We start from the raw sequence: 26,005 nt of genomic DNA, 5'->3' as shown, positions 1-26,005 counted from the left end.
CTTGTTCTTCTGCTCTGTTCAGCTTTTACACGTCATCTCTATCTTTGTTGTGATTGAACGAATGAAGAGAGTTTGGCAGCCGCGTTTAGAAATTCGCGCCAAAACCGTAAAAAAACGGGTGCTAGGATCCAGTCTTTCATCGTCCCGTCCGAGTGCGGTCATCCTGGTGATCGATATGCTGATTTTTTTTTTGACCGCACTGTAATTTTCAGGGAGTTATAATAACTCCTCTAGTGGGGCTAATTTAACTCCTTACAGTGGAGTTATTTTTCGTGGGGTTATTTTAACTCCAAAAAGGAGTTTAAAGAACTCTTTTTCAGGAGTAAAAGTGACCCCAGATGTTAAGGAGTTAAAATAACCCCAAAAAAGGAGTTATCCTGTACCTAAAATTTTTACTCCACTTTCAGAGTTAAATTAACTCCAAAAAGAGTAAAAACAACCCATGTAAGGAGTACAAGTAACCCCATTTCGGAGTAATTTTAACTCCAGACTGGGAGTAAAAGTAAGTAAAGTCAGGAGTAAAAATGACCCCAAATTCGGAGTTAAATTAGGAGTTAAAATAACCCCAAAAAAGGGGTTATCCTGTACCTAAAATTTTTACTCCATTTTTGGAGTTATAATAACTCCCTAAAAATTACGGTGCGGTTAAGTTAATGAGCAATATGTGAGGGACAAGCATGAGTTCTGAACTGGGGTCAGAGTAAAAGAAAACTGCTTGAGCTTCGTCATCGCCTTGAGTTCGCAAGTGAAGATCGAATATCGATATTTTTACCCACTGTTTTATCTGTCGTTATACAGAAGCAGAAGCTCAATACCGAATGAAAGAAAAAAAGGTACGTTAAAGGTGAGTACATACGGCTGTATTTTTGGTCATTTTAATTACACTTCACAATTTTTCTTGCTCTTTATGATTTAAGCTTCAATGCATGCATGATTGCAGTGTTTTAAAGTACAGTGTCTTTAATGACAGGCGGCCGGTCAAAGTTTTCCAATCTGTATTTTTTACAGTTCTTATCTTCAGATTTGCTTCTACGGGTTAAAGAATATACAATGCAAACAAACAAAAGAGCCTTGAGTGGATGCCACTACATTTACGGTCAGTATAACAAGTGGACTGCGGACCACGGACTGCGGACTGGGTAAAAAACACCGACTAGGTTTAAAATGCGGACCACGGACTACGTTGGTTAAATTAACCTTTTAATCAAAGGAATAAGTAATTATTTATTAATTTGTTTATTTATTTTTTAAAGATCTTTTACCTGTAATATCCTCTGTGAAGATCTTTAATTACTGGCTCATTAATTCCTATTTGTATGATGATGTTCTTACAGTAATTAATTAAGTGTACATAATTTGTATTGTAATTATAATTGTGCTCCGTTCCCAAGTGCATCATTTAGGAAAAACTACAACAGAACATTAAAGTACCATGTTCGAAGCCTGATGTTTGCGCTCCTTTATTTTCAACTTGGATACTAAAAACATATGCACATACATGCAACCATTAAAATTAATGTTGTAATGCAACTGTACAATTACTGAATCCACTTAAATATATTTTGATCTGCTTTGGACAAATCTTTTCTTTGACTGTTGTACATGCGATTTATTATAATGGAACAATTATCCTAAAAATGAAAATGAGCAGTTAAGTTCTAAAATGCACCCATCCAATAGTGCATAGCACCAATTTAATTTTTCATTTAAACTGTTATCGTTAGCTTCATGGGAATTCCAGTGAGATTTGCATGAAAGCGGCCCAGCGGCCCCCGTTGCATACCATAAAGATAATGAAAGCAAAATAATCATTGTCAGAACTTAATAGTTCACTAATGATGCAGTATCAGAAGCCTTTATTGTCAAAGATTGTACCACATTATCCATCTCTTAGAAGAAATAAAATAAAGGAAAAGATTATAGTGCCCTTCAGTAATCTTTATTTTTTTTTCAAACCACATAGCTCCATTGTTGTTGACAGCTGTTGTATTTGTATGATATTCTTGTTACTTAATCAACAACATAGAATCTTTCCAAGGTTGCAATAAAGACATTTCCATATTATATGAGAATGGCACTATAGCTGAAACTCTTCCTTGTATATAATATTATTATTCTTGTGCTGTAATAATCATGCAGTACAAAAGCAGTATAATGGAATTTCGGACCGATTTGATCAAGTACATTTCCAGTATAGACTTATTCTTGTGCTCACGTAACGTGTAAATTGGCCGTGCACAGCCTGAGCACTAGTATGGCGCGAGCTTTAAAATCCGCGCGACGTCCACGCAAATTGACACGAACATGGCCTCTCAGTTTCGAAATATTCCACCCAAACTTTATTAACTTTCTGTTGAAGCTCATTGTGCAAAAAGTTTGATTAGTGTAGGTCAAACACTTATGAGAGGAGACAATGCTACACCGGTTACAAGTCACTATCGATCTCCATAAGAGTAAATTGTATGTAAAAACAAAGTAGAAATTTTCCAAAGACATCAATTCTTTCGCTTCAAAAGTAAACAAACGTTAAAAAGTCAAAGTAAATGGTGAGTGGAAACTTTACTTATAAAACAAAGAACTAAGTACACTAACCCAGAAGGAAGCAATGTTGCTGTTTCTGGCCTTTGGTCCACGGTCAGTGGAAAGATCTGAAAGATCGAGCCAATTCCGGAACAAACACTGAAGATTGTCTTCACTGGCGGAGCTCCTCGGTCACTTTATTTCTCTTACATTTGATTTGATTTAAGTAATTCCAGAAGTGGCTTTAAGACAAGATAACAGGGAGTGTAATTTTTTGTTGTTTTGCCGACTCTATCATATTGTTTAAAAGACTTATCAGAAAAAAGGTTTCCCACTTAACTTGCATCCTAATCGAAGGAACCTTTCCATCGACGAACCAACATCCTTGTATTTTTTCTTGTTTCAAACGTCCTTCAACGCACATGCAAGATGCACTAGAAAATGTTTTTGCACAACGAGAAAGAGTTTTTACTCACAGATTGACCCTTTACGAAAGCAATAGTTGTCCGTAGAGACCTATACGGTCTTGTACGTCTTGTACGTGTAGCTGAGGACATGATGTACGATTTATAGATCGGCGCCATCTTTTAGAGCACTTTTAAAGAAAAACTTCGCCGTCGAAATTATCCCTACAGAAGAACAAGGTTGAAAAAGTATCCGAAAGTGGGCTGACATTTGAAGATCTGCAAACAGTGTACAGCAGATTAGGAAATGAAGGGCTTATTGCGATCCTTGCAGAATCACCGTCTTCATCTCCGACGATCGCCATCCTCACGAGTGACCACCACGGTTCGAATTTTAACTACAATAGTCAAGTACTTCGAAGAAAACATCCTGTGTTAGGTATAAAATTGAATCCGCTATCTCTCCTTTTTCAACTGGCGAGATATCACCGTAATAATACTAATAAACGGCTTCAATAAATGGCTTTCGTACTCTTCAAAGAAACCACATGTTTTCAGTAGCTTTGTGCATTATGCGCATGCGGGCGTGATGGCTCGCGCGCGTATTTTGCTCACACGACCCCGAACCACGCGTGTTTTTCAGATTTTTGTGACGTCAGCGCAGTTAATTAACCGTGAATTTCTAGCGTTTCCTTCGGTAATTTTTTTTAAAAACCGCCTCATTTCTTAACAGTCGCAGTACCGTTGTACCGCTGTACTGTCACTTTTTTGTCAAAAAATGTAAGAGCTAAACTCCTCTATTAAGAAAAATTACAAATTTCAAAATATTGGCAAAACCGTCTTAACGACCCTATGTTTTTTCCACTTTAAAATGTTAAGCAATATCGTTAATATAAAGTGGCAAAGTTTAAAGACATTTCACCGCGGGAAATTAGAAATATTAAGGAAAAATGGGCAAAAATGACAAAATTACTACCTGTTTAAGGATGCGATGTTTCCATGGCAACGGCCTTAATCTAGAAAATGAAACTTGATAAAGGAGCCTTCTTATATGGGTAACCTTAGAGGTGAATCTCGTGAACAAAATCGCAAAGACAAAGTGACTAGATTTCCTTCTGTAACGTATGCTTGATAGCTCGGATTATTAGTAAATACTCTAGGGAGCCACCTTAAGAAGTACATTTCAAGTATAGATCATGGTAACACTTGTTAGTGTGCAGTAGGTTTACAGTATACTGTAAATGTACTGCCATGTGGGTTAGTACAGAATTAGTATGCTTGCAGTATGCAAAAAGTATACTTTTGACATACTTATTTCTATGAGGATTAAAATAAACCTACCGCGCACAAACAGTTGCTGTAATGTTACTTCTATCTGTATATGCCACAAACGATGGAGGTGTTATGGTGACCTCAAACTTGGGCAAAACTGAATAACAAAAACATACATGTTCATTGTTACACAGTGAAACACCAACAGCAAATAGGGCTACAACCTGCTGATTACCAGCATTATTACCATGGTGACCAAAGCCAGGTCTATGAAAAGTATCTGGCTTATACAGAGTGAAAGTTTGTTCCCGTAGCCAAGGAAAGGCAAGAACATAATTATGCCCTACAACAGCCTATGGCCGATGACCAAAAGTTTTACATTTTTGTTTCAAAATGCAGAATGAGCAGGGAATTTTGTCGTTAGTTGACCGGGAAGTTGACGTAAGAATTAAAAGGTTTTAGGCGCCCATGCAGGCTCCTTGTCTGAAATTTTGGTCGCCCGCGGACAAATTGCAGGCACCTGTTAGGCAGCATCCAAGGCCTTTCATAGCCTTTCTTGCTAAGCAAGTACCTTAATGTCAGAGTTTTAAAGCACCCTGGCCCAGCAGGCAATGGTCCATGCAAGTCATCTTGTAACTTATCCATAAACTCTAAAAACATGCAAGCAATGGCCCAAGCAAAACCTCCCAACCCCCCCCCCCCCCGCCCCCCTCCCAACAACAACAAGCCCTGTTACCAGTTCATTGATATCTGCAAAAAAGTTGGGATCTGATTAATAGTCAAGTGTGGGTTTGATGGCAGTACATGTGTCTTACCGTGCCTAACAAGTTTCTCAATTTTCCTTGATTTACAGCATTTCCTTGCCTATGTTGTGTCCAGGAAAATAAAACTTAAGGTAGTATTATACTGTGATTGAGAACTTACCATATTTATCAACCTTGAAAACTAATGTCCTCTTTTCACTCTGCAATATGAACAACATTTTAAATTAAGTAGGTTTTAATTGTGCTAAAATTTTGTAACTCATTGACGGATTCCAAATGCCTATAAATTTAACCAGAGTGAGTGATCTGCTGACAGAGGAACTTTTCACTCAGTGCACGTGGTAACTATGATTCATAGTCTGTATAAATGGAGTTATAACACTCCCAAACTTTCAGTAGAAAATACAAACAACAACAAGGGTAAAGACTGTGAGACTGCACTATGTTGCAAGTACCCTGTGACCAGAGGCCCTTCAATCTTCCTAGATAAGTCTTCCTCTTCCCGACTTATCTTAATCTAGGAAGATTGAAGGGCCTCTGCTCACAGGGTAGCACTATGTGAGCCCTTAGCTTTTACATTTAGAGCAATACTCATATGGACATCACCTATTGATATTAAAATGCCAACCAGAAGTGCATTGGTTTTTGGAGCAAAGGATTCTTTTGTTTCACTCATTACAAATTTAAATAACAAAACCAATGCTTGTATAACGGTGATGTCCTCTACAGCCTGTTGCTGACGAGAGTCAATTAACTACATTTTAAAGTCACTGCTATTAATTTCCTTCACTCAAAGCATGGATTTCAAACACATAAATGTAAACATACCTGGAATAAGGCTTCAATTTTCCAGTCTCCCAATACAGGCTGGCTTGACAAAGGAAATTTCAGGCTTATTATTCCTATATTATAAAAAAAATAAGGGTGTCTTTAGTTGTTGTTGTTTTTTTTTTAATTATGCGATGTGTACCATATGCACATAAACAAGGCTAAAGGTAGAACCTCAATTCATGAGGAATAAAGGATAAAACTGTGCATAATATTTGGCAGTTTTTAGAACCAGGCAAGATCATAAGACAAGCTTCACTGGGCGCCCTGTGTATTTGTTACTACTTTGGCGTCCTTGGTACTCTACTTTAGGTGTCCCAGAATGCATCACCACATCGGGTTCCTAAGTAAGTGTCACTTCTCTGGTTACTCTTTGCTTGCCAAATAACCTTAGGCTTCCTCTACATCTGTCACTGCTGGGGCACTGTGATGTGTCAGAACCCTGGATATCCTCTGCAAGTATCATAAAATTTTAGGTTTCTAGTATGACAATCACTATTTTCTCCTTTGCACGTGTCAGTACTCTGGCCACCCTGTGCATACCTCACAATCTTATGTCTCTTGTAATTGTACAACAACGCTTGCACAGGTACATGACTTTTGTATGAATACTATATCCTTAAAATTGGTTTTGCTTACCAAAATTAAAATCAAGGTTATCCCACTGCATATTCCTCACACGAATTGGGTTCTAAAACAAAAATGTTGAGATAACTATTAAAACTTTGATAAGTTAAAAATTATATCAGCAAGAAACTTAGGAGTGTTTGCCTTAAAGGCTGCATCATATTAAGGCACACCAGATGTAACAAAACTACAGATTGTAATTTTGGAATTATACCTACAGTCTGAGCATGTCAAAAGGGCAACCTATTTGGACTTATTAGAAGTTTTACACACTTTTAGCGTTCTGAAAAAACTTCATAAGTCGTCAAGAGAATGATTAAGCCCTATAGAGGAGGTTTTGGTTGATTTCCAAGAAGAAATAAATATTGGTGACATGGCCCCTTAAAGCAGGCCCCACGTTAAGCCAAAGCCATATTTTAAACAGACACATACACCAGTAAATGCCACACTTCTTTCCATATTTTCCGTGAAATGAACAAAACTGGTCAATCTCTCTTTTAGTGGATACCAGCAAGGATCCTGTGTATATCACCTTAATACTGGAGAAATGCTTTCTTCTTGACCTTCTTGCACAATTTAAAATACATGTAATAGTGGTAACAAACACAATTCTGTATATGTACTTACAGTTATAGTAACCCTTGAGATCTACAAGAAAAGGTCAGAGTTATAAATAATGCTGACAGTGAATTATAAGACAACGACTCCAGAAACTGCTAGAACCCTGGCCCCAGTTGTTCGAAGATGGATACTGCTATCCACTAGATAAATCTCTATCAACTGGATGATGCAATTGGTTTTCATATTACTTTTCCACTAATTAAGTAGCACAATCCAACTTTTGAACAAGGCCATGACCTGGAAGAAATTCTGTTGTGAATCACCCCTTACATTGCCTTGGTTGTCAACTGAATGTTTTAACCCTTTAAGTCCCAATATTGACCAACAATAATTTTCTCCTAACAATTCTCCATAGGTTGCCAAGAGAAATGGTTATGTGGGTTAATAAAATGATCACTAAAGAGAAAATGCTTTGACTTGTTATCAAACTCTTAAACAGTAATCATTCTTTAAAGAAATGTATGCCGATCAGTATGGAGAATTCATATGTGGATAATGAGGCTGAAAAGGGTTAACCATTTAGTCTTTAACTGTCCATTTAAATTATGAATAGCAAAGCTAATCATGGCAGTGGGTTGCCATATATACATTAGACGGTCTCAACTAAGTCAGTAGGTATCAGTATACTATTTTCAAACAGTGATGGAGCTTTAAAAGTGCTGGAAGGAAGACTTTTCAACACAGGTATTCAGTGGGTAAAAAGAGACTGGGTACTTATATGGATTGACAAGCACTGTTAAAAGGTTGTATGTCATGTTATGGGAATTCGCTAAGAAGCTATTCATAAGTAAAGGGCACAATGACTAAATTATGCTGCAGTGATGACGACCACTTAAAGGGGCTATGTCAGCTGGAGAGCATGCGCTCTGAGATTATGCAAATTACTTTCAACTGTCAAAATTCTATTGTTTTTAACGCGTGACTTTCTCCATGTGCGCTCTGAGGTTATGCAAATTACTTTCAACTGTCAAAATTCTATTGTTTTTAACGCGTGACTTTCTCCATCTTCTCTGTCACGTCCAAGGCTCCGAATTTAGAGAGGTTAACAAGCGAAATGGGTTAGATAAGGGATATTTCGATAGAATTCACGGAACGTTTTTTCTCTGGTTATGCTAGATCAAGAATAAAATTGTGACGACAATTTTACTTGTAGTTTTGAAGTAAAAACGCATGCCATTTATAAAATAGAGCGCAAACAAAAATTCAACAACAACATATTGTCTTATTCAACAAAATAAATCGAACAGGCTGATCGAAGTTGTATTTTACAAACGAACTACAAAAGACGCTAGACCGAAGATAAAGACCAAGACTGTTTCAAATCATTAACAATTAGACTTGTCTGTCGCTAGTGATTTTATAATTTAGATGCTGATAGAACAAGAGACATCAAGCCTTTGTTTTGATCTTAGGGAAACATACATTATCGCGCAAAATTGTTCGATCGTGCCGAATCACTGCGACGTCGAGAAAAAACAGAACCAAGCATCATTGGTATACTACTCCACTATAAGCAGTCCGTTGATAAAAAGGGAAAGTAAACTCTGCTATTTTCCAAAAATATGCTCGAACACAAACAGTTCAAAAACATGACATTTACAGGATCTAACTCGTACTAACATGCCTCTCTAAGTCCGTTGAGAACAATCTGGACGAGCAAACGGTCGTGTTTATCTTTGCTGTGAATCCAGATAAATACAAGAAGGAATCCAGCCGAATTTTATAATGTTTCCTTCGCCAGGAGTTTAGTTTCGTCACGAAACTCATGGCCTGATGCTATTGTAATCGTTTACAAAAAACGGCCGCCGCCAACTCGATAGCCGCTTCATTATATGTCCACATACTTTGAGCACAAGAAAAATCCAAGAGCCAACAGCCTCTAAAATAACTCAATAGAAAGGTTCTGTGAACTATAGGGAAGATTCCGTCAAAGATTCCATCGCTCATTGTGGAGTAGCCGTCACTAGTAACTCTGCCATTACAACGGCCGCTGATAAGAGGTCACAGTAAATCCACGTAAAAACATTCCACAGGCAAACAATTTCAAAATAACGCCAAAAAATTATTTTGTAATCACCATAGACCGATTCTTAATACAAAACTTCGCTATCTATCGAACGATGGCTGAGATTTAGACAGATAAAAACAGCCTTCCAAAATCTCCGACAGAACTTGAAAAAGTTGGGCCGTCTTTTTCAAGTTTGTTTTCATTGGCTCGCGCATGCGTGTGGGGTGACATAGCCCCTTTAAGCTGTTTAAACAGACACATAGAGTTGGTCCCTGCTTTCCTTTAGTTGTCCCTGGTTGACATCTCAATAAGTCGCATGGAAAGTGCTTTGTCAGTCCTACGGATGACTGTAACTTAAGTGAGAATTGCTTCATTGTGGAGAATACTCCCACGTTGTTGTTGTCAACTAAGTTGGTAAGCGTGTACATGGATAGGTTGAATGATGGATATATAGTTAGGAATTTTACAGCACAGAGCAGTCCTAGCCATGAAAGCTTGTAGGGAACACCTGAATTATCACTGACATTACATTTAGCCCTTAGAGAAGCAAGAAACAGATTTTTACCTTTCCTCTCAATGGTCTCAAGTTTTCATCGGTACCAACAATGCGCATGTTAACTACAAACAAAAAAACATTCAGAGTATATTTTTTACACATAACGTCAAGCATGAAACTGGACAGTGTGAGTTTTGCACTATTTTGACTTAGCTTGGTAATAATGGCATGGCATCGTTTACTGGTACACGACGAGCCGTGATTAAATGTGACAGTTCATACTTCAGCACATACATAAACCTACTAACAAGATGTGCTGTCCAAATAATAATCAACTAGTTCCTATTAAAAATGCATAGCTCATTGCGGTCTTCTAGCTAACCAGAGGTTAGAAAGTGCGGGAGAGGTTGAAGGTCAAAATGCTCTTGCTCCAATGCTGTCCTTTGTGTAAGTTTCACAAGGTAGAAGGTCAAAACACATGTGATCAGATTATGAGTGATAGAAGGTTCAAACATCTGCAAGCACTCAACAGTATAGGATTTTGTCGTTGAAACACTTAAACCAACATATATGTACAAAGAAAAGATCAGATTGCTATGTACCTGTCTGGCTCCAAATTGATGACAAAGAATATTTACAACCAAATTCTATTTCTAATGTTAAAAATTTCTGCAACATACCTAGTCGACTTGCCTCTAAACTACACTAAATCAAATCCTTATTTTGGCTCTTTTTCGAAATCGACTGGATCTAAATTTTGTTTTTCATTAATGCATGAAATAGAAGTTTTTCTAATTTTACATAATCTTGATGGTAAAAAGTCGTTTGGTGTAGACAAACTTCACCCTTTTTTGGCCTCAGTTAGAGCATTTCAAATTGTTCGTCCTATAACATATATAATTAATCTGTCCATCAAGCAAAGAACTTTTCCTGATAATTTAAAATTCGCTAAAGTGATTCCTATCTTTAAACAGGGATCCCGTTCACTGTGTGATAATTATATTAACTGATTAATTGATATTGTACAACTAATGTATTATTGATATTGTACAACTATTGTATTATTGTACAACTAATGTATTATAGGATGGAGTAAAAATAAAATACAAAATAAAAAATACCTGTCTGGCCTGGTTTATATATGGGTTTATCTGTTTGAATGAAAAGACCTTTCTTGGGAATTTCAATGGTGATTTCTTCATTCTTTCTAAAGGCTTGTTTTCCCCCTACTGGTCTGCCAGTCACCATCAGTTTAGCTTTGATGCTTTTTTCCCTCCCAGCATTCACATCCTTGGGGATCTGTTAATAATAAATTATCTATTAGAATAAGATGATAAGCAACTGTTTTTTGGTCAGGTAATAATTTACAGGTACAGTTGAACCTCCCATATGCGACCACCCAAAATGCAAAGAGTTAGTGGCCACTTACTAGAGGTTTTAACTATAGCTAGGGCTTTTGCTGGGAAAAGTTTGGTGTTTATGATAGGTGGTTGCTTATGAGAGGTGTTCGCTTACAAGAGGTGGTCACATATGGAGGTTCGACTGTATCTGTAAATCAGCAGTCCTCCCTGACAAAGCAATTACCAGGTAATCATTGTAGCAGTCGTGATATTAATAGAATCTTTTAGAAGATATTCGCAATACTTAGTAGTGCTTACCCACTTAACACTTCATGAAATAAATATGTTATTATTATTGTTATTATTATTATTGTTATTATTATTATTATTATTATTATTATTATTATTATTACCTTGAGATTCAAGAAGCCATCAGAAAGGCTGGTGAACTTCCCTTCATCACTTGCAATAATTCCTCTTCCATTGTTATATACAACTGTGGCATTCACATCCCAAGGGGTTGAGACTGAGAAAAGGCTAACAGACAACCTTTGAGTGCTACCAGCACGGAAAATTCTTGGAGATGTTACCAAGTAGCCACTAAAGAAGAAAACAAAAGAAACTTCTTTAAAGTGTTTTCATTTGCTACTTGCCAGCTTTACCTTATTACAGGAAACTTAAAAATTTACTTTTAAGTCGGGTTAATTTGTTGAAATGTTAATTTCTATAACATTAATTAAGTGGGGCATTAACTTCCTCGACTTTAATTTCCATTATTTTGGATACACTGACATTCTTGACACCTTTGAAAGAGGAGTGTTTCATCAGAGGGGAGATCTGCCGACAACAGTGAAACTGCAAAGAACCCTCCAACGTGACCAGATTTCTTTACTTGAATTGTTTAGGGAAATGAACAAAGTTTCCATTTCAGATTACATGTTTAACTTTGTTTCTGTTGTCTCTCCACAAGTTTTGTTTCTTTGTTAGTGTCACGTTAATTTCCTTCATTTTGAAATGTTACCCTCTCTTCTGCATTAATTTCTTTTATTTGAAAGTTGTTTTCCACCAAATTCACGTTAATTTAAGTCGCGTTAATTTACAATACACTCTTTTTTTTATAAGAGTATATATAGGCTGAAATTTGCAAAATTTTAAGAATATTTTAAGAATAAACCCCAAGCTGAGATATTGAAAAGGATATATTTTTGTGTGTTCAAAAGCTGTAAATACTATACAATTATATGTTTTCAACTTATTCCATTCTCTAAAGGGGAACTGGCTAGGCAACAAAACGAAAAAACCTGCACTAATTATAATAGTCTAAAACGGAAACGTCATATATAAGACATAATCTAAGAATAATACACGAATATTGTCTGCTTAAAATCGGCAGAAAAAATAAGAATGTTCAGCCTGGGCCGGATAAACAACATTATTATTGAAAAAAAAAGTGTTCCTAAAATTTCGTGCAGCATTGATGAAATAAGCTTAATACATGGTATCTCGTAAAGTGAGTGGTAAACTTAAATTTAAAATAAACCATAAAGAAGTTGATAGTGCTATTTAACGTTTTGTTGATGTACCTTTCTTTTGAAGACCATATTTGACTGGGTTAAATTTCATTCGATCTGATAAAGATCAACCGTGATTCATATTTCCCGCCATATTTTTCTCTCGAATGACGTAAAAAGTTACCCTGCCAGCAGAATGACTTCGATCTTTCCACGTCCAAACATTCAAGATTGTGCTCATAACAGTGAAAAATCTCGCAGATTACAATTACGAAGACAAAATATTTCGACAAAAATCCAAATAATCTTCACTAAGGTTACATGGAGAGAAAATTCGAGTTGACGTGCACGCATACAGTCTGAAGCATAGTCGGTTGCCCATTCAGCCTCTGCAGATTAGGCCAACTTCAGCAGCCCCCATCCAAATTTCGGGAAAGTGGCTCTTTGAAAACTTCACACCACCAGGCAAAAGACTCAAAACTGTTCTTGAGCTTCAAGTACGTTATTTTCACCTAGCAAATCAAGTGCTTTGAAAAGGAAAATTAAACCCGACTGCTATGAAACGGGATACACGTGTTGACACATCTTGCTCCGAGCAAAGAATGGGAAAGAGCTGATTACGCACAGGGTCAGGGTCCAGAGTAGCCTGTGAACAGACTGTGAACAGGCTCTCTGTTTGGGGAAAAGTTCCCCCCCAGAGGAGATGTGTTTTTCGAACAGAAGAACATCAAAACCCGTCGAAAACCGCTGAAAAAATGGTTATTTTGTTACATTTCCGTTACACATTCTACATACCGCAAAAGACTGAGGGCTTCGGGAGACGTGCCGTGCGCCAGCGAGGATATGGCTTGCGGTTATTGATTTTCAAAATGGCGAACAACAAAGTCGATCTGGGTCAGATAAGAAGCCAAGAAATCGTTCATGGTAGATTCATAAAGATCCCATTGGGCTAATTAATCGTGCTAAGCGACAGGTATAGACATTTTTTAAGGTGAGACTTTAAATAAGTAATTCATTTATTCACACGAAACTCCTCTGGACCCTGTGACAGACCTGCCAACCCCTCATAAAGGAAAATCTGGAGACCCATGAAAAAAAATCTGGAGATTCTATAAAAAATAGTGAGAGTCTATTTTTTTCCCGATCAAGATTAAACAAACCCCTTTTCCATCGAGGAAAGTCATTAACAGTTTATTTAAATGTTTTATTTGTGTTCCCTGGGACTACTGGGAAACTCAACATGGAAGACGCCTGGGAATTAGACCTCGTTCCTAGGGCCTACTCCCCTTTCAAAATGGCGGACAGACACGAAGAAAAACGATTAAGTTTATTGAACACAACAAAAAAAGTAAGAACAGTGTTCTTCTTTATTAGTTTTTCACTTTATGGCACAAGCATTCCTCGTTAATTTCCATTTTTATTCTGATTCAACAACTTAAATCATTTCAGAATGATTTTTCCCAAAACCCGTGAGATTGAGAAGCCTTGTCGTGAGACCGTGAGAAATAACAAAAAATCGTGAGACTCACGGCAGAACCGTGAGAGTTGGCAGGTCTGCTGTGATTACATCATGCATGGAACGTCATAGACATTAACTGTGAGGAGTTGTGGAAATTTTTTATCTGAAACGGATACTGTTATGACATCTACGTGGAAATCTGAGTACAGATATCAACAGAAACATCAACAGAATTCTTGACTTGTTAACCCTAGCCTCCCACACGGACGTTTTTTGGAGAGCTCGTTTTCATCTCTCCCCGAGCTCCCCTAAAAACTCCTGCGTGGGAGGCTATGTTAACCCCTTCCTGTTCTCAGACAGGACGTCTAGGCTCACAACACTCATAACTTTCAACAAGTCCCAGAGTGAGTGCATTCAAAAAAATTGTCTTTTAAAAACCAAAATTACTTATATGCTTTCCGTTTAAAATACTTGGTTTGAAGAAAAACCGTTTGCCGAAAAAAAAAGGCGAAATTGCGCACACTTTTGTTTGATTCGCGTAATCAGCTATCACGGCACGCTCTAAAAGCACCTTTGAGAGATTTTATCCGAGCTCTTGTCGCCTCAATTATCCCAAAATGGCTGGCTAAAATACTGCAAATTGAGGTTCAAAGTTTTAAAAAAAGGCAAAGAAGGGCTAAAGACTAAACGTTCATCTTCTAAGATAAGCTATTCCCTTTGGGCAAAGTCCTCGAGAAGTTCAGCGATAACGGGGATTTCTCTGTTTTGATTTGCTTTCGCCATGTTAAAAAAACAAAATTAGATTTTAAATCATGAGATATCAGGAAATATAACGTATCGTTTACAAGTATCATTTTATTCTAAAACCCTTTTTCTTTAAAAGCCTATATGCATTTTGGTGCACTGATGAAACCCCTTCGATACTGATTACTTTCAGTGATGTGTGCTATTTCATATTCACTATTTAGCAAAATGTTTTTAAAAATTCGGTAGTCTTTGGAATGGAATGATTAATTGGGAACAAGACAATCTGTTCGCCTGGAGGAGTGAGTAGACGCATGACGACATTTAGTGTCGTGAAATACTGGCTTTCAATTGAATTGACGGATGACGTTTAACGATCGGACACTTCTATGCAAAAATCCAACACGTAGAATTGAATTTTCAAAAACTTATACTTAATTTTAAGAAATTTCAGTTAACTTACAGCGATTTTAGCTTCAACTCTGTGACTTTTAGTCAAAAATTAAAAGAAAAGCCCCAACTGCGGAGACCTAAATCCCCGTTACGATCATTGGTCAGCGAAAGTCACAGAATATAGTTCAAACCACTTAAACATAGCGTTATTAAACGTATTTTAGTATTTAAACGGTAGATATAGGCATATTTTTATCCCCTAAAAATTTTTCATCTGTTCGGATTTCCTAGGTGAAAGTCTAGTGATCCGAAAATTATAGGGATCAAAACTTACCTTTGCGAAAATTCCAGCCAGAAAAAAGGCTCCAGAAAATTCTAGGTGACCTTTTTAGGGTAAAAATCCGTTAGAAATAGACAATTATACCATATTTTAGGTGTTCGAAAATCCTAGGAGAGGCACGCAAGCAAGAAATTTTACAACAAATGTTCCGAAAATTCTAGATCTCAAATCGTCTTCCGAACAGATATTTTCCGAAAATTGTCGTTGGGTGCCCCTGTTTTATTTTAAAACCCTTCTTCTCTAAAAGCCTATATGCATTTTGGTGCACTGATGAAACCCTTCGGCACTGATTACTTTCAGTGATGTGTGCTATTTCATATTCACTATTTAGCAAAATGTTTTAAAAATTCGGTAGTCTTTGGAATGGAATGATTAATTGGGAACAAGACAATCTGTTCGCGTGGAGGAGTGAGTAGACGCATGGCGACATTTCAGAGTGTCGTGAAATACTAGCTTTCAATTGAATTGACGGATGACGTTTAACGATCGGACACTTCTATGCAAAAATCCAACACGTAGAACTGAATTTTCAAAAACTTATACTTAATTTTAAGGAAATTTCAGTTAACTTACAGCGATTTCAGCTTCAACTCTGTGACTTTTCATCAAAAAGAAAAGCCCCAACTGCAGAGACCTAAATCCCCGTTACGATCATTGGTCAGCTAAAGTCACAGGGGCACCCAACGAGAATATAGTTCAAACCACTTAAACATAGCGTTATTAAACGTATTTTAGTATTTAGACGGTAGATATAGGCATATTCCTATCCCCTAAAAATTTTTCACCTGTTCGGATTTCCTAGCTGAAAGTCTAGTGATCCGAAAACAAATGATAGGGATCAAAACTTACCTTTTCGAAAATTTCAGCCAGAAAAAACGCTCCCGAAAATTTTAGGTGACCTTTTTAGGGTAAAAATCTGTTAAAAATGGGCAATTATACCATTTTTTAGAAGTTCGAAAATCCTAGGAGAGGCAGGCAAGCAAGAAATTTTACAAGACAAATGTTCCGAAAATTCTAGATCTCAAATCGTCTTCCAAACAGATATTTTCCGAAAATTGACGTTGGGTGCACCCGAAGTCATCATGCACGTAGAATGACTTTTTCGCGCCGGCAAAGAAGTGTGGTCATCATATTTGGAGATTGGACCTAAATTCAGTATCGGCAAATACAAACAAACCATCTAAGTGACAAGCTCACCTCTCAACAAGAGTTATGGCGTAACAAACCATTAACGCAGCAAATATCACGAATACAGTCTTCATTTCAGCTTGTCGCTTGATCCTCACAAGCAGTTTACTGGATGGACTGTGGATAGAACCTGATTACGACTCGTAGTTTTATAGGAGGAAGATGTTTGCGAAAGAACGAGCTTCGCCCACGGGCTTCCGTCCAAGTTAAGAGTATGTTTACTCTTTCAGCCACTCTTTTATAAGATCGGTAATTCAATACGTCACACGTATCTTTAATGCATAACGATGACAACAACAACAATAACAACAACAAGTTTATTCAGTATTACCATTTTGTACAGGTGTTACCGATTAATTAAGCAATAAACAGCTAAATTTAAGGAAATCGGAAGTTATAATGGAATGGTAGAATTAACTATGTTTCTCTCGTCTTTCAAATGCTTGAAAGATGAAATTAGCAGATGGCATGCTGATATGTGAATCAGTATTGCTAGAAAACGAGAAATCAAAATCAAAAAACTCAAGCAAAATCAAAATCAAGCAACTGTTAGAAATTGAATCCAATAATAATATCTGTCAACAATCAACTTCCTGTGATTACGGAGGAAGTTCTAGTGATCTGTTGTTTACTACTATTTCCGGAACGAATTTATAGCTTATTTTTTTAAAGGGAGATCTAACACCCTGGTGCCCTCCCTCTGGTGCCAGACTCAGTAGACGCTTAGCACGAACATGGAAGAAAACAGGAAGAAAGAGCGAAAGGTGGAACTCTTCCCCTATCGTCTTTCAATCTCATCTCAACTGGAGCTTTTACCCGGCTCACACTTAGTCCCTAGGAGGGCTTTTGATACACGAATTCACCAAGGTTAATAGCTGTCCCTAGGCTCCCACGCAGGCGTTTTTAGTGGATCTCGTTTTTCATCCCTTCACCCAAACGCCTACTCAACCGATGACAATAAGAGTAATAATGATAAACAGTTAAATTTAAGGAAATCGGAAGATATAATGGAACGGTAGAATTAGCTATGTTTCTCTCGTCTTTCAAATGCTTGAAAGATGAAATTAGCAGATAGCCTGTTGATATGTGAATCAGTATTGTTAGAAAACGAGAAATCAAAATCAAAAAACTCAAGCAAAATCAAAATCAAGCAACTGTTAGAAATCGAATCCAATAATAAATCTGTCAACAATCAACTTCCTGTGATTACGGAGGAAGTTCTAGTGATCTGTTGTTTACTACTATTTCTGGAAGGAATTGATAGCTTTTTTTTTTTTTAAAGGAATATCTAACACCCTGGTGCATGGTGCCCTCCCTCTGGTGCCAGACTCAGTAGACGCTTAGCACGAGCATGGAAGAAAACAGGAAAAAAAAGCGAAAGGGGGAACTCTTCCCCTATCGTCTTTTCAATCTCATCTCAACTGGAGCTTTTACCCGGCTCACACTTAGCCCCTAGGAAGGCTTTTGATACACGAATTCACCAAGGTTAATAGCTGTCCCTAGGCTCCCACGCAGGCGTTTTTAGTGGATCTCGTTTTTCATCCCTTCACCCAACAAACGCCTACTCAACTGATGACAATAAGAGTAATAATGATAACAATAATGATAATTATAATGAAAATATACGAATCGGGGAGTCGAGTTATCATGTGTCGGCTGAAAAATTGAAGATGCTGTAACCACTGCACGTGTCAAGTCCCGTATTAACTTTGCCAATGCAGGCTCCTTGTTCAGAAATATTACAGAGTTGTGCGCTCACGTCTAAATAAACGTGTGGATCGGGAGAAATATGATAGTCAAGATAATAGCTGTGGTCACACTACAGACTTTTTACCTAGGTACACACGACTTGTTGACAGTTTACCTGGGGAAACTCGATTTTTTAAGTGTGACCGATTTTTCCCTAGGTAACTTACCTCGGGGAAATTTTATCGTCTGGTTCTTGGATATGTCTCGAAAACAATAGAGATTACCTTGACAGCTACCCCAAAGCAATAGCTAGGGAAAAATGAAATACCGAGGTTGCTAGCCAATAGACGCTCATCGGCGAAGGTCTTGATGACAGAACCGGACATAGATCACGCTGTGAAATAAATTTTGGGAGCACGAGTCGTCTACGTCTTCGCCTTTCTTCACCTTGCACGCTGACTGAGCGTAAGAAATAACGGCGAGATAAAAGAAAAAAACGTCTCTTTGATCAGCTAGATCCCTGCGCATTTTGCCTTCTTGAATTTACGCTCCAAAAAATTCAACTGGCGTTAAAACTTTGGGAGCCGATATCAGTAGTGTGACCTTTCCAGAATTTTAACCTAGGTAAAACAAAACCCGAAATGAATTTACCTCGGGAGATTTTTGATGAATTTGCCCAAGGTAAATCGGTTTTTCCTAGGTAAAAGTCTGTAGTGTGACCACAGCTATTATGTTCCCATCAGAGGAACCGAGCAGGATCAAACCTCTTCCTGTTTCATTTAATTGGGGAATTCAGTGAATTTACCGCACTCTCTTGAGCAGTGAGTCCAATACATATGCAGTCAAATGTACAGTCAACTCTCTTCTGACGGACGTCTCACTAAAACGGGCATCCAGCCTAGCTAGAACTTTGGTCCCTGCCTTTATTTACTCCTTGGTATCTCCCCCAAGGAGAAATTCTTCTAATCTGGTACCCAGATCTCGCACGGCCCAGGGAAAGGGGCAAGACAGAGTGAGATCTGGGTACGAGATTAACATTCTTCGTCTCAGACCATGGCTTAGCAACGCATGCCCCAAGAAAGTCTACAATACTCAAAAGAAAAATCAATGATAAATGCCCTTACAGAATTATTAAACAGATTGAATTAAACCTGACCATGAAAATCACAGCAAATCTTTTAGAGCTTTAGGACGACAGCCCTTGGGCAAGTTTACCAACCTCGTCCCCAGGGCTTTTCCCTTAAAAAATGGGTGGGGCGGGAAAAGGTCCTGGCATCGGCTGGTCATTTGTCCCCTCGTACACCCCAAAATCCTGGGTGTAATAAATTAGCACTATGTGAAAAGCTAAAATTAAGCGTGACCTCACACCGCGCGATCTTGGGCGGCCTTTTATATCTCTTAATGATTAACGAAAGGTATTACAAGATTTCCTTTTCGTCACAGATACTGGCCACGGTAATTTTTTCAGGGGCACCCAGCGGCAATTTTCGGGAAAATATCTGTTCGGAAGACGATTTGAGATCTAGAATTTTCGGAGCATTTGTTGGAAAATTTCTTGCTTGCCTGCCTCTCCTAGGATTTTCGAACACCTACAAAATGGTACAATTACCCATTTTTAACGGATTTTGATCCTAAAAAAGGCCACCTAGAATTTTCGGGAGCCTTTTCCTGGCTGAAATTTTCGAGAAGGTAAGTTTTTATCCCTATAATTTTCGGATCACTAGGCTTTCAGCTAGGAAATCCGAACAGATGAAAAGTTTTTAGGAGATAAAAATATGCCTATATCTACCGTTTGAATACTAAAATACGTTCAACAATGCTATGTTAAGTGGTTTTGAACTATGTCCTCGTTGGGTGCCCCTGTTTTTTGCTTTTCTTCGATTTCTATGAAGCGGGCAGCGAGTAACGTTTGTAAACCTCTGTTTATAGAGCGGTATGAATGACAAACAAGCTATCGACATGCATAAAGTATGCACTGGAAAAGCCCGCTTTCTCGACTCTTCTGATATTTTATTTCATTTCTTGCGAAGTGGGCCGCCGTACACAGCCTAGTTCTATTCACCTCAACTCTCAGCCATATCATAGCGACACGCGTTGGTTTAGACTTAGCCTGTATGACCTGTATTTTTAAAAAATTCATTGACCTCTGCGATCAAACGACTGGCAACAAAGAAAGACTTGGGTCCATTTAAAACTGACAAAGCTGTAGTTGATTCCAATCGATCAGTCAATCTTCCCTTTAACATAAGGAAAATCCTTTGTACTTATCCTTGGAAGAGAGAAGATATCAGAGGTCTTCAAATGTTTCAGAAAGGCGACCTGTTATCGTTCCTGGCTAGGGCGGGTAGGAGAGAACCCTGGGAACGAGGTTGGGGGCTGACTTGCATCCGGTGCGGAGATTTGTTTGTTTCATGGTCGGATGGTAGAGAAGACCAGACTTCATAAAGCATTTTGACGAACAATTCTATTTCACTCAAGTTCAATCCTGGAGGCAAAGGCCCGTATTTTCGTTTGACATTGGACAAAATCACTTTCCGCTTGATCGTACAGTATTTGCACAGTCTCGTTGAAGTTCAGTCAAAGTACTAGTCGATAACAGCTCGTCTCAACTCTGAAGCATTTGATATATTTTGTACGTGACAACGTAGAGCCGGTACGCCTTTTCATAAACTTGCAGCATTTGAATAATGCGCAATTAAATGGGTTTTAAGCTTTTGAATCGCACACACGCGAAAATGTTGACATAGTTCGCGATGTTAGTATTTTCCATTGTTATCGACTTCTGTCAGCGCAAAACCAGCGGGTTGCATATAAATTAGCTTTTCAGGAATATTTAGGCTGTGGACGTGACCAGCCGATGCCAGGGCCTTTCCCGCCCCACCCATTTTTTAAGGGAAAAGCCCTGGGGACGAGGTTGCAAGTTTACAACAATGTTTCAAATTAAAAATAGGCATGGTTGTGATATGAAAGTTATCGCCTCTGTGTAAGGTAATCCCAATTCCCGAATCCCGGAGATTTTTGCCGGCTTGTAAAATCCGGGAGCCTGTGTTCACACCCCCACCCGCCCCTCACTCCGATTTTTCCTGAGGGGAGGGGGCTCTTTACAAAAGGCTAAAATCCGGAATCACGGAATTACTGAAGAATAGTAGGGATCAACTCGATTTCCTGTAGGTGCCTTATCTTTTGATTGCCGTACTACTGTATATTAGTATATACACACTCAGTGATCTTGGTAATTCGAGCAATCTGATTGGTTAGTTATCTCGGACTATAACGTAATAACTGAGATAGTACGCGTGATCTGATTGGTCAAAAACCTGTGGTTTATTATACCGGTAAACCCATAGAAAAGGCATCTGGACCGCGAGCCATAAACAAAACCGGCTATTGATCTGCAAACAATGATTTTAGAAAGGCTAAAAAACAGAACAAGTTACTTACCCAGCCCTTCTTAATATCAAAAGCATTGGTTTCCACATTTTATTACTGCCATAGTTTTAGAAGTAATAAAGCGCAAAGCTGAAAAGCAGTTTACATTTCACGACGATGCCAAATCGCAGAGAAAGACAACAACTGTGTGAATTTCTGGCGTAGAACGTCTCCAGGAAAACTTAACCATGTGCCAACCAGCAACAAAACGGATAGTTTTAGCATTCTTGATTTATTTTATGTCAAAATTAAATTCCTTGATGAAAGAAATTGTTCCAAAAAGAGATCTCTGATCAAGATATGGTACAAAATCGGACGCTGTAGGTTGTAAACAAAACTGCCAACGATGATGAAAGATGTCAGAGTTTCGGGCTGGTTTTTTCCAATATTTGCACAAATTATTCGGTGATATCGATGCCATAACCTACCTCAAACCACCTGACTTTACAAATCGACAAATATTAACGCCAATATGTGGCTACGGCAAAGAAACCTTTCTCCGCCACTGACATATTTCCATCGTAAAGTTACATACGACAACTTCGCAAATGCAGCCACGTCGTTACCGCAGCATTTCTTGATCATAACAAAGTCCAGAAAACAGATCTTAAACCACTGCGGCTTGTAAAATGTGAATGAAGTCCTCCATTACAATAGCTGCCAGTTCCGTCTGTAGGCACGAAATTCTTACGGATCGACTCAACAAAGTACATCTACTTCTGTAGTAAACAAACCATGAACGTATTCTTTCATTGTACGTTCGCATGAATAAAGGTTGACTTTTCCTGTAAAACAGCTTTCGTAACTTATCATGTAATGAGTGCAAACACTCGTATTTTGAAGTGCTGCTGTTTGTTGTTTGACTGAACTGAGTTTAGAGAAAGTTCAGCGCCATTAAATCGTGAGTCATGATTGGCTTATGATGACTTTAGAGAGAAGACATGACTTGATCACGGTACTAAAACCATATTTTTTACCTAAAAGACTCCATTCTACCAAAAGTTATTTTATAAAAGCAATAGACCACACTTTCTATGGGTTTACCCGCGTGATAACCCCCTTGGGATGTTGGCAGAACACTCGAAAAGCTTGTAAATCACTCGCCTTCAGCTCGTGATTTACAAGCTTTTCTCGTGTTCTCCCAACATCCCAAGTGGGTTATCACGCCGGTAAACCCATAGAAAGTGTGGTCTCTAGGCGGTGAATATAAAGCAGAGCAAAATCACTTTCGTGAATTGGTTGTTTTGCCAAAGTTTCACAGTAAAGCCTTTTTGAAAATACACGAATATCCAAGTGCTGATGACTTTGAAGGCAAGAAAAGACTTCATGGTGTTTAAACAGCGTGATTTATTGTGAAGTGGTTTACTGACTTTTTGTACGCTCGAAGCTATGTTTACCACTACAGAGGAGATCGAGGTCGCTTTGTCACTGTTTTGTGATTTCGGGATTTTCTCGCGAGACCAATTTTGCCAATAAATAGAAGTTAATTTATGGAGAAAAGAGGAAGGCAAATATTTTCGAAAACTGTACGTGCCAGCAAGTTAACAAGGCAAAGAACATTGGAGATAAACAACGCTCACCTTGATCGTAGCCGCTGTTGGCAGCATTTGCAAGAAGCGACAAAGAAAACTTTCTCATTCACGGTGAGTTGACAGAAACAAATAGGGCCCTACTTTTCTTCTCAGAATTGGGTAGTAATTTAAATTTTCGGCGTTTTCTTTTAAACCGATGATGCTTAGGCTTACAAAACTCGATACAAAAAGATTAAAACTATCATTTGCCATGTTTGAAGGTACTGTAAAAATCTAACTTTTGCGCATCCACTGTTTACGGCTTCGTGTTCACGCATGAATTCACCCGTCAATCAAACTAATCGTCTTTTAATGGTTTCCTTTCTGATTCTGTTGAGATCACTTCGTGTGAATATACTAAAAGAATTATTCACCTCAGGCTCAGTTAATGTTGTTGAATAATCCCCTCGACTTTGTCTCGGGGATTATTCAACATAATTATTCCACTATTATGTCATTTTACCATATGAGGTCAAGAGAACAAGGAAAATACGAAGCCGTAATACACCGTAGTGTCCTGGTTTAACCGGTTTACAACAGGGCGAATACCGGCAAATGCAAAAGGAGAAACTGTGGCTGACAGGATCAGGATGTTTTGGATACTCTCATTAGAAAATAGAAGCCAAAATACCATTTTTCTTTTGCAGTAAAATAATTAACCTCTCATTCAATGGTTTGGCATATAATACGCGCGAACATTTTGCTAATTGTCAACGTCATTCTCACAGACAGAATCAGGATGTCTCTGAATACTCTTACCAAAAAATAGAAGCCAATTGCTTTTAATTTTTTTTTGTAGTGGAATAATAAACCTCTTATTCGATGGTTTAGCATGTAATACGAGCGGACATTTTGCTCATTGTTCGTATTTTTCCTCGCCCCTGCGGGGCTCGGAAAAATACAACGCAACTCGCAAAATATCCGCACGTATTATATGCTAAACCATCGAATAAGGTGTATATATTAACTTCACCTTCGGCGAATAATTGTTAAGTATTTCTAGCATTATATCTTCTCTCTTAATATTACATATTGTAGTTACAAGGAAACAGGAAAGTACTTTTTTAATCAAGTTTCATTAAGCCTGGCTGCAGTTAATAAATTTAACCAAGAACGAAATTGAATCATACTGGACATGAAGTATACAAGTGGGCTAGGGTTGCTGGTCACACTCAAAAGTTTGTTTTTTAATGGTTTAATAGCTATTACAGGCCATTAATTGGTTTTTCATTTGTGCATAATTCTGTATAATTTTCTTGTTTGCAATATACTCAGTTTGAATTTGCATGTTATATAAATCTACCTGGAGTTATGAAAACCGAGTTAGCAAACATTTCTTTTCTCAACTTCCCCTTTCTAATAGCTTGTTTACTTTGTTGTTTGCTTATGTCGTATTTTTTTGGCTTGTCTTGTGGTTTGGGATTTGTGTAGAAGTGGATGTAGACAGAATTACTATCTTACCCCCCTTCCCTATTTTTTTCCCTACCCACAATTCTTTCTTTAACACAAGTGACAGTTATCAGTTTGAAATCAGCGGGCGCCTAAGCCTGGTTTCTGTGTCTTTTAGCAGTTTAGTTTTATATATTGGTCACCTTGAGAAAAGTTTCCCGGAGAGCATCATGTAAAGCTCTGAGGTGGGACAAAGTTATTTCGATTCGCAGAGTCTGCATCGTCCAATATCGTATTATATTCTCGTTTCATTTGGCTAAACGGATCAATCACCCTGATCCGGGCTGACACAGAAAGGTACGATATTGTTCACTTTGCTAAGGTGACCACTAAGTCTTTGGCCTCGGGAACAGGCACTTAGGAGTCAAATGAATTAATTTAATACAGGTCACGGAGTTGGAACTATATTCAATACAGATATTTGTTCGCAGGGGAAAAATTGAACAAAACAGAAAACGAACGTGAGAAAAAATAATTTGTTCCTTCCCTATTTCTTGCAGCGAATGTATGCCACGGGATAATGGCCAACGTCCGCTGGATCATCTCTCTGACGATGCAGTATAATGTCTTCCATCTTGTTTTGTCTCTTTGGTAGTACCTGAGACCCTTGCATCACAGCTAGATCGCTCGAGCCCACTCGTTTCAACGCCCTAGCTTCTTACGCCCTGGTTTGTCGGTTTTGTTGTCCGTTACGGTTTCCCCTTTTTCCGTCTTTTAGCATGTGATTTTCGGTTTTGGTTTTTCCAGTTTAGAAGGAACTGTCAAATACAGACTTGCTCGGGCTCCCAATGTGGTTTTTGTGGTTGTGTCGCATTATCTGCAACCACCTTCAAGTTAAATTTTTGCTCTTACAAGCATGTCTTTTAGAGATTTACCTCTTTTGTAGGATATGATCGGAGGTCTTTTAGAAATTGTTTTCAGCAGAGGCTGATTTTCTTTTTGACTCCAGTTTATGCCATCAATATTTTTTTAAGATCTTGTACCTCTGGGTCATATGTTGTAACGAAAGGCAATAGTGTCTCTTTGCTTCTTGGCTTTTGTTTTAGCGCTGACTGTCTTAAGTCAAAGTTGATCTCTGACAAGGAGCTTTCTGTATCTTGTTAAGGATACCCGCGGGCTTTGAGGCGTTGTTTAAAGTTCGCAAGGCACTGTTCAAATGTGTTTTTTAAGAGTTTGTTCTAAGCAATCTTATTTCTTATTTTAAATAACTCTAGGAAGTTTGACCACGTAACACCTTTGCTTCGAGAGCTAAACTGGCTTCCTGTTAAAGAACAATTATTCTATAGAGACTCCGTTTTGACCTTTAAATGTCAGAACGATCTTGCGCCTCAATACTTAACGAGCAAGTTTAC

At 38.1% G+C, this 26,005-nt stretch overlaps 2 protein-coding genes across 2 annotated transcripts in view; one reads left to right on the top strand and one right to left on the bottom strand.

The window, feature by feature from the left end:
* The window catches only part of LOC140939248 (ovostatin-like), a 70,529-nt gene extending 53,807 nt beyond the window's left edge, over positions 1-16,722 (bottom strand). The window contains exons 1-9 of the mRNA XM_073388827.1: positions 16,525-16,722; positions 11,294-11,480; positions 10,662-10,839; positions 9,610-9,662; positions 7,043-7,063; positions 6,428-6,479; positions 5,789-5,862; positions 5,121-5,160; positions 4,266-4,353 (exon numbers count right to left, since the gene is read on the bottom strand). Coding sequence (XP_073244928.1) covers positions 4,266-4,353; positions 5,121-5,160; positions 5,789-5,862; positions 6,428-6,479; positions 7,043-7,063; positions 9,610-9,662; positions 10,662-10,839; positions 11,294-11,480; positions 16,525-16,589 — 758 coding nt within the window. The 5' untranslated portion in view covers positions 16,590-16,722. The remainder of the gene's footprint in view (positions 1-4,265; positions 4,354-5,120; positions 5,161-5,788; positions 5,863-6,427; positions 6,480-7,042; positions 7,064-9,609; positions 9,663-10,661; positions 10,840-11,293; positions 11,481-16,524) is intronic.
* The window catches only part of LOC140939250 (aldehyde dehydrogenase 1A1-like), a 199,714-nt gene that overhangs the window by 8,594 nt on the left and 165,115 nt on the right, over positions 1-26,005 (top strand). The gene's annotated exons all lie outside the window — the stretch shown is intronic.

This window comes from Porites lutea, chromosome 5 (genome assembly GCF_958299795.1).
Source record: "Porites lutea chromosome 5, jaPorLute2.1, whole genome shotgun sequence".
Taxonomy (NCBI): Eukaryota; Metazoa; Cnidaria; class Anthozoa; order Scleractinia; family Poritidae; genus Porites; species Porites lutea.
This window is presented reverse-complemented; position numbering and strand designations above follow the sequence as displayed.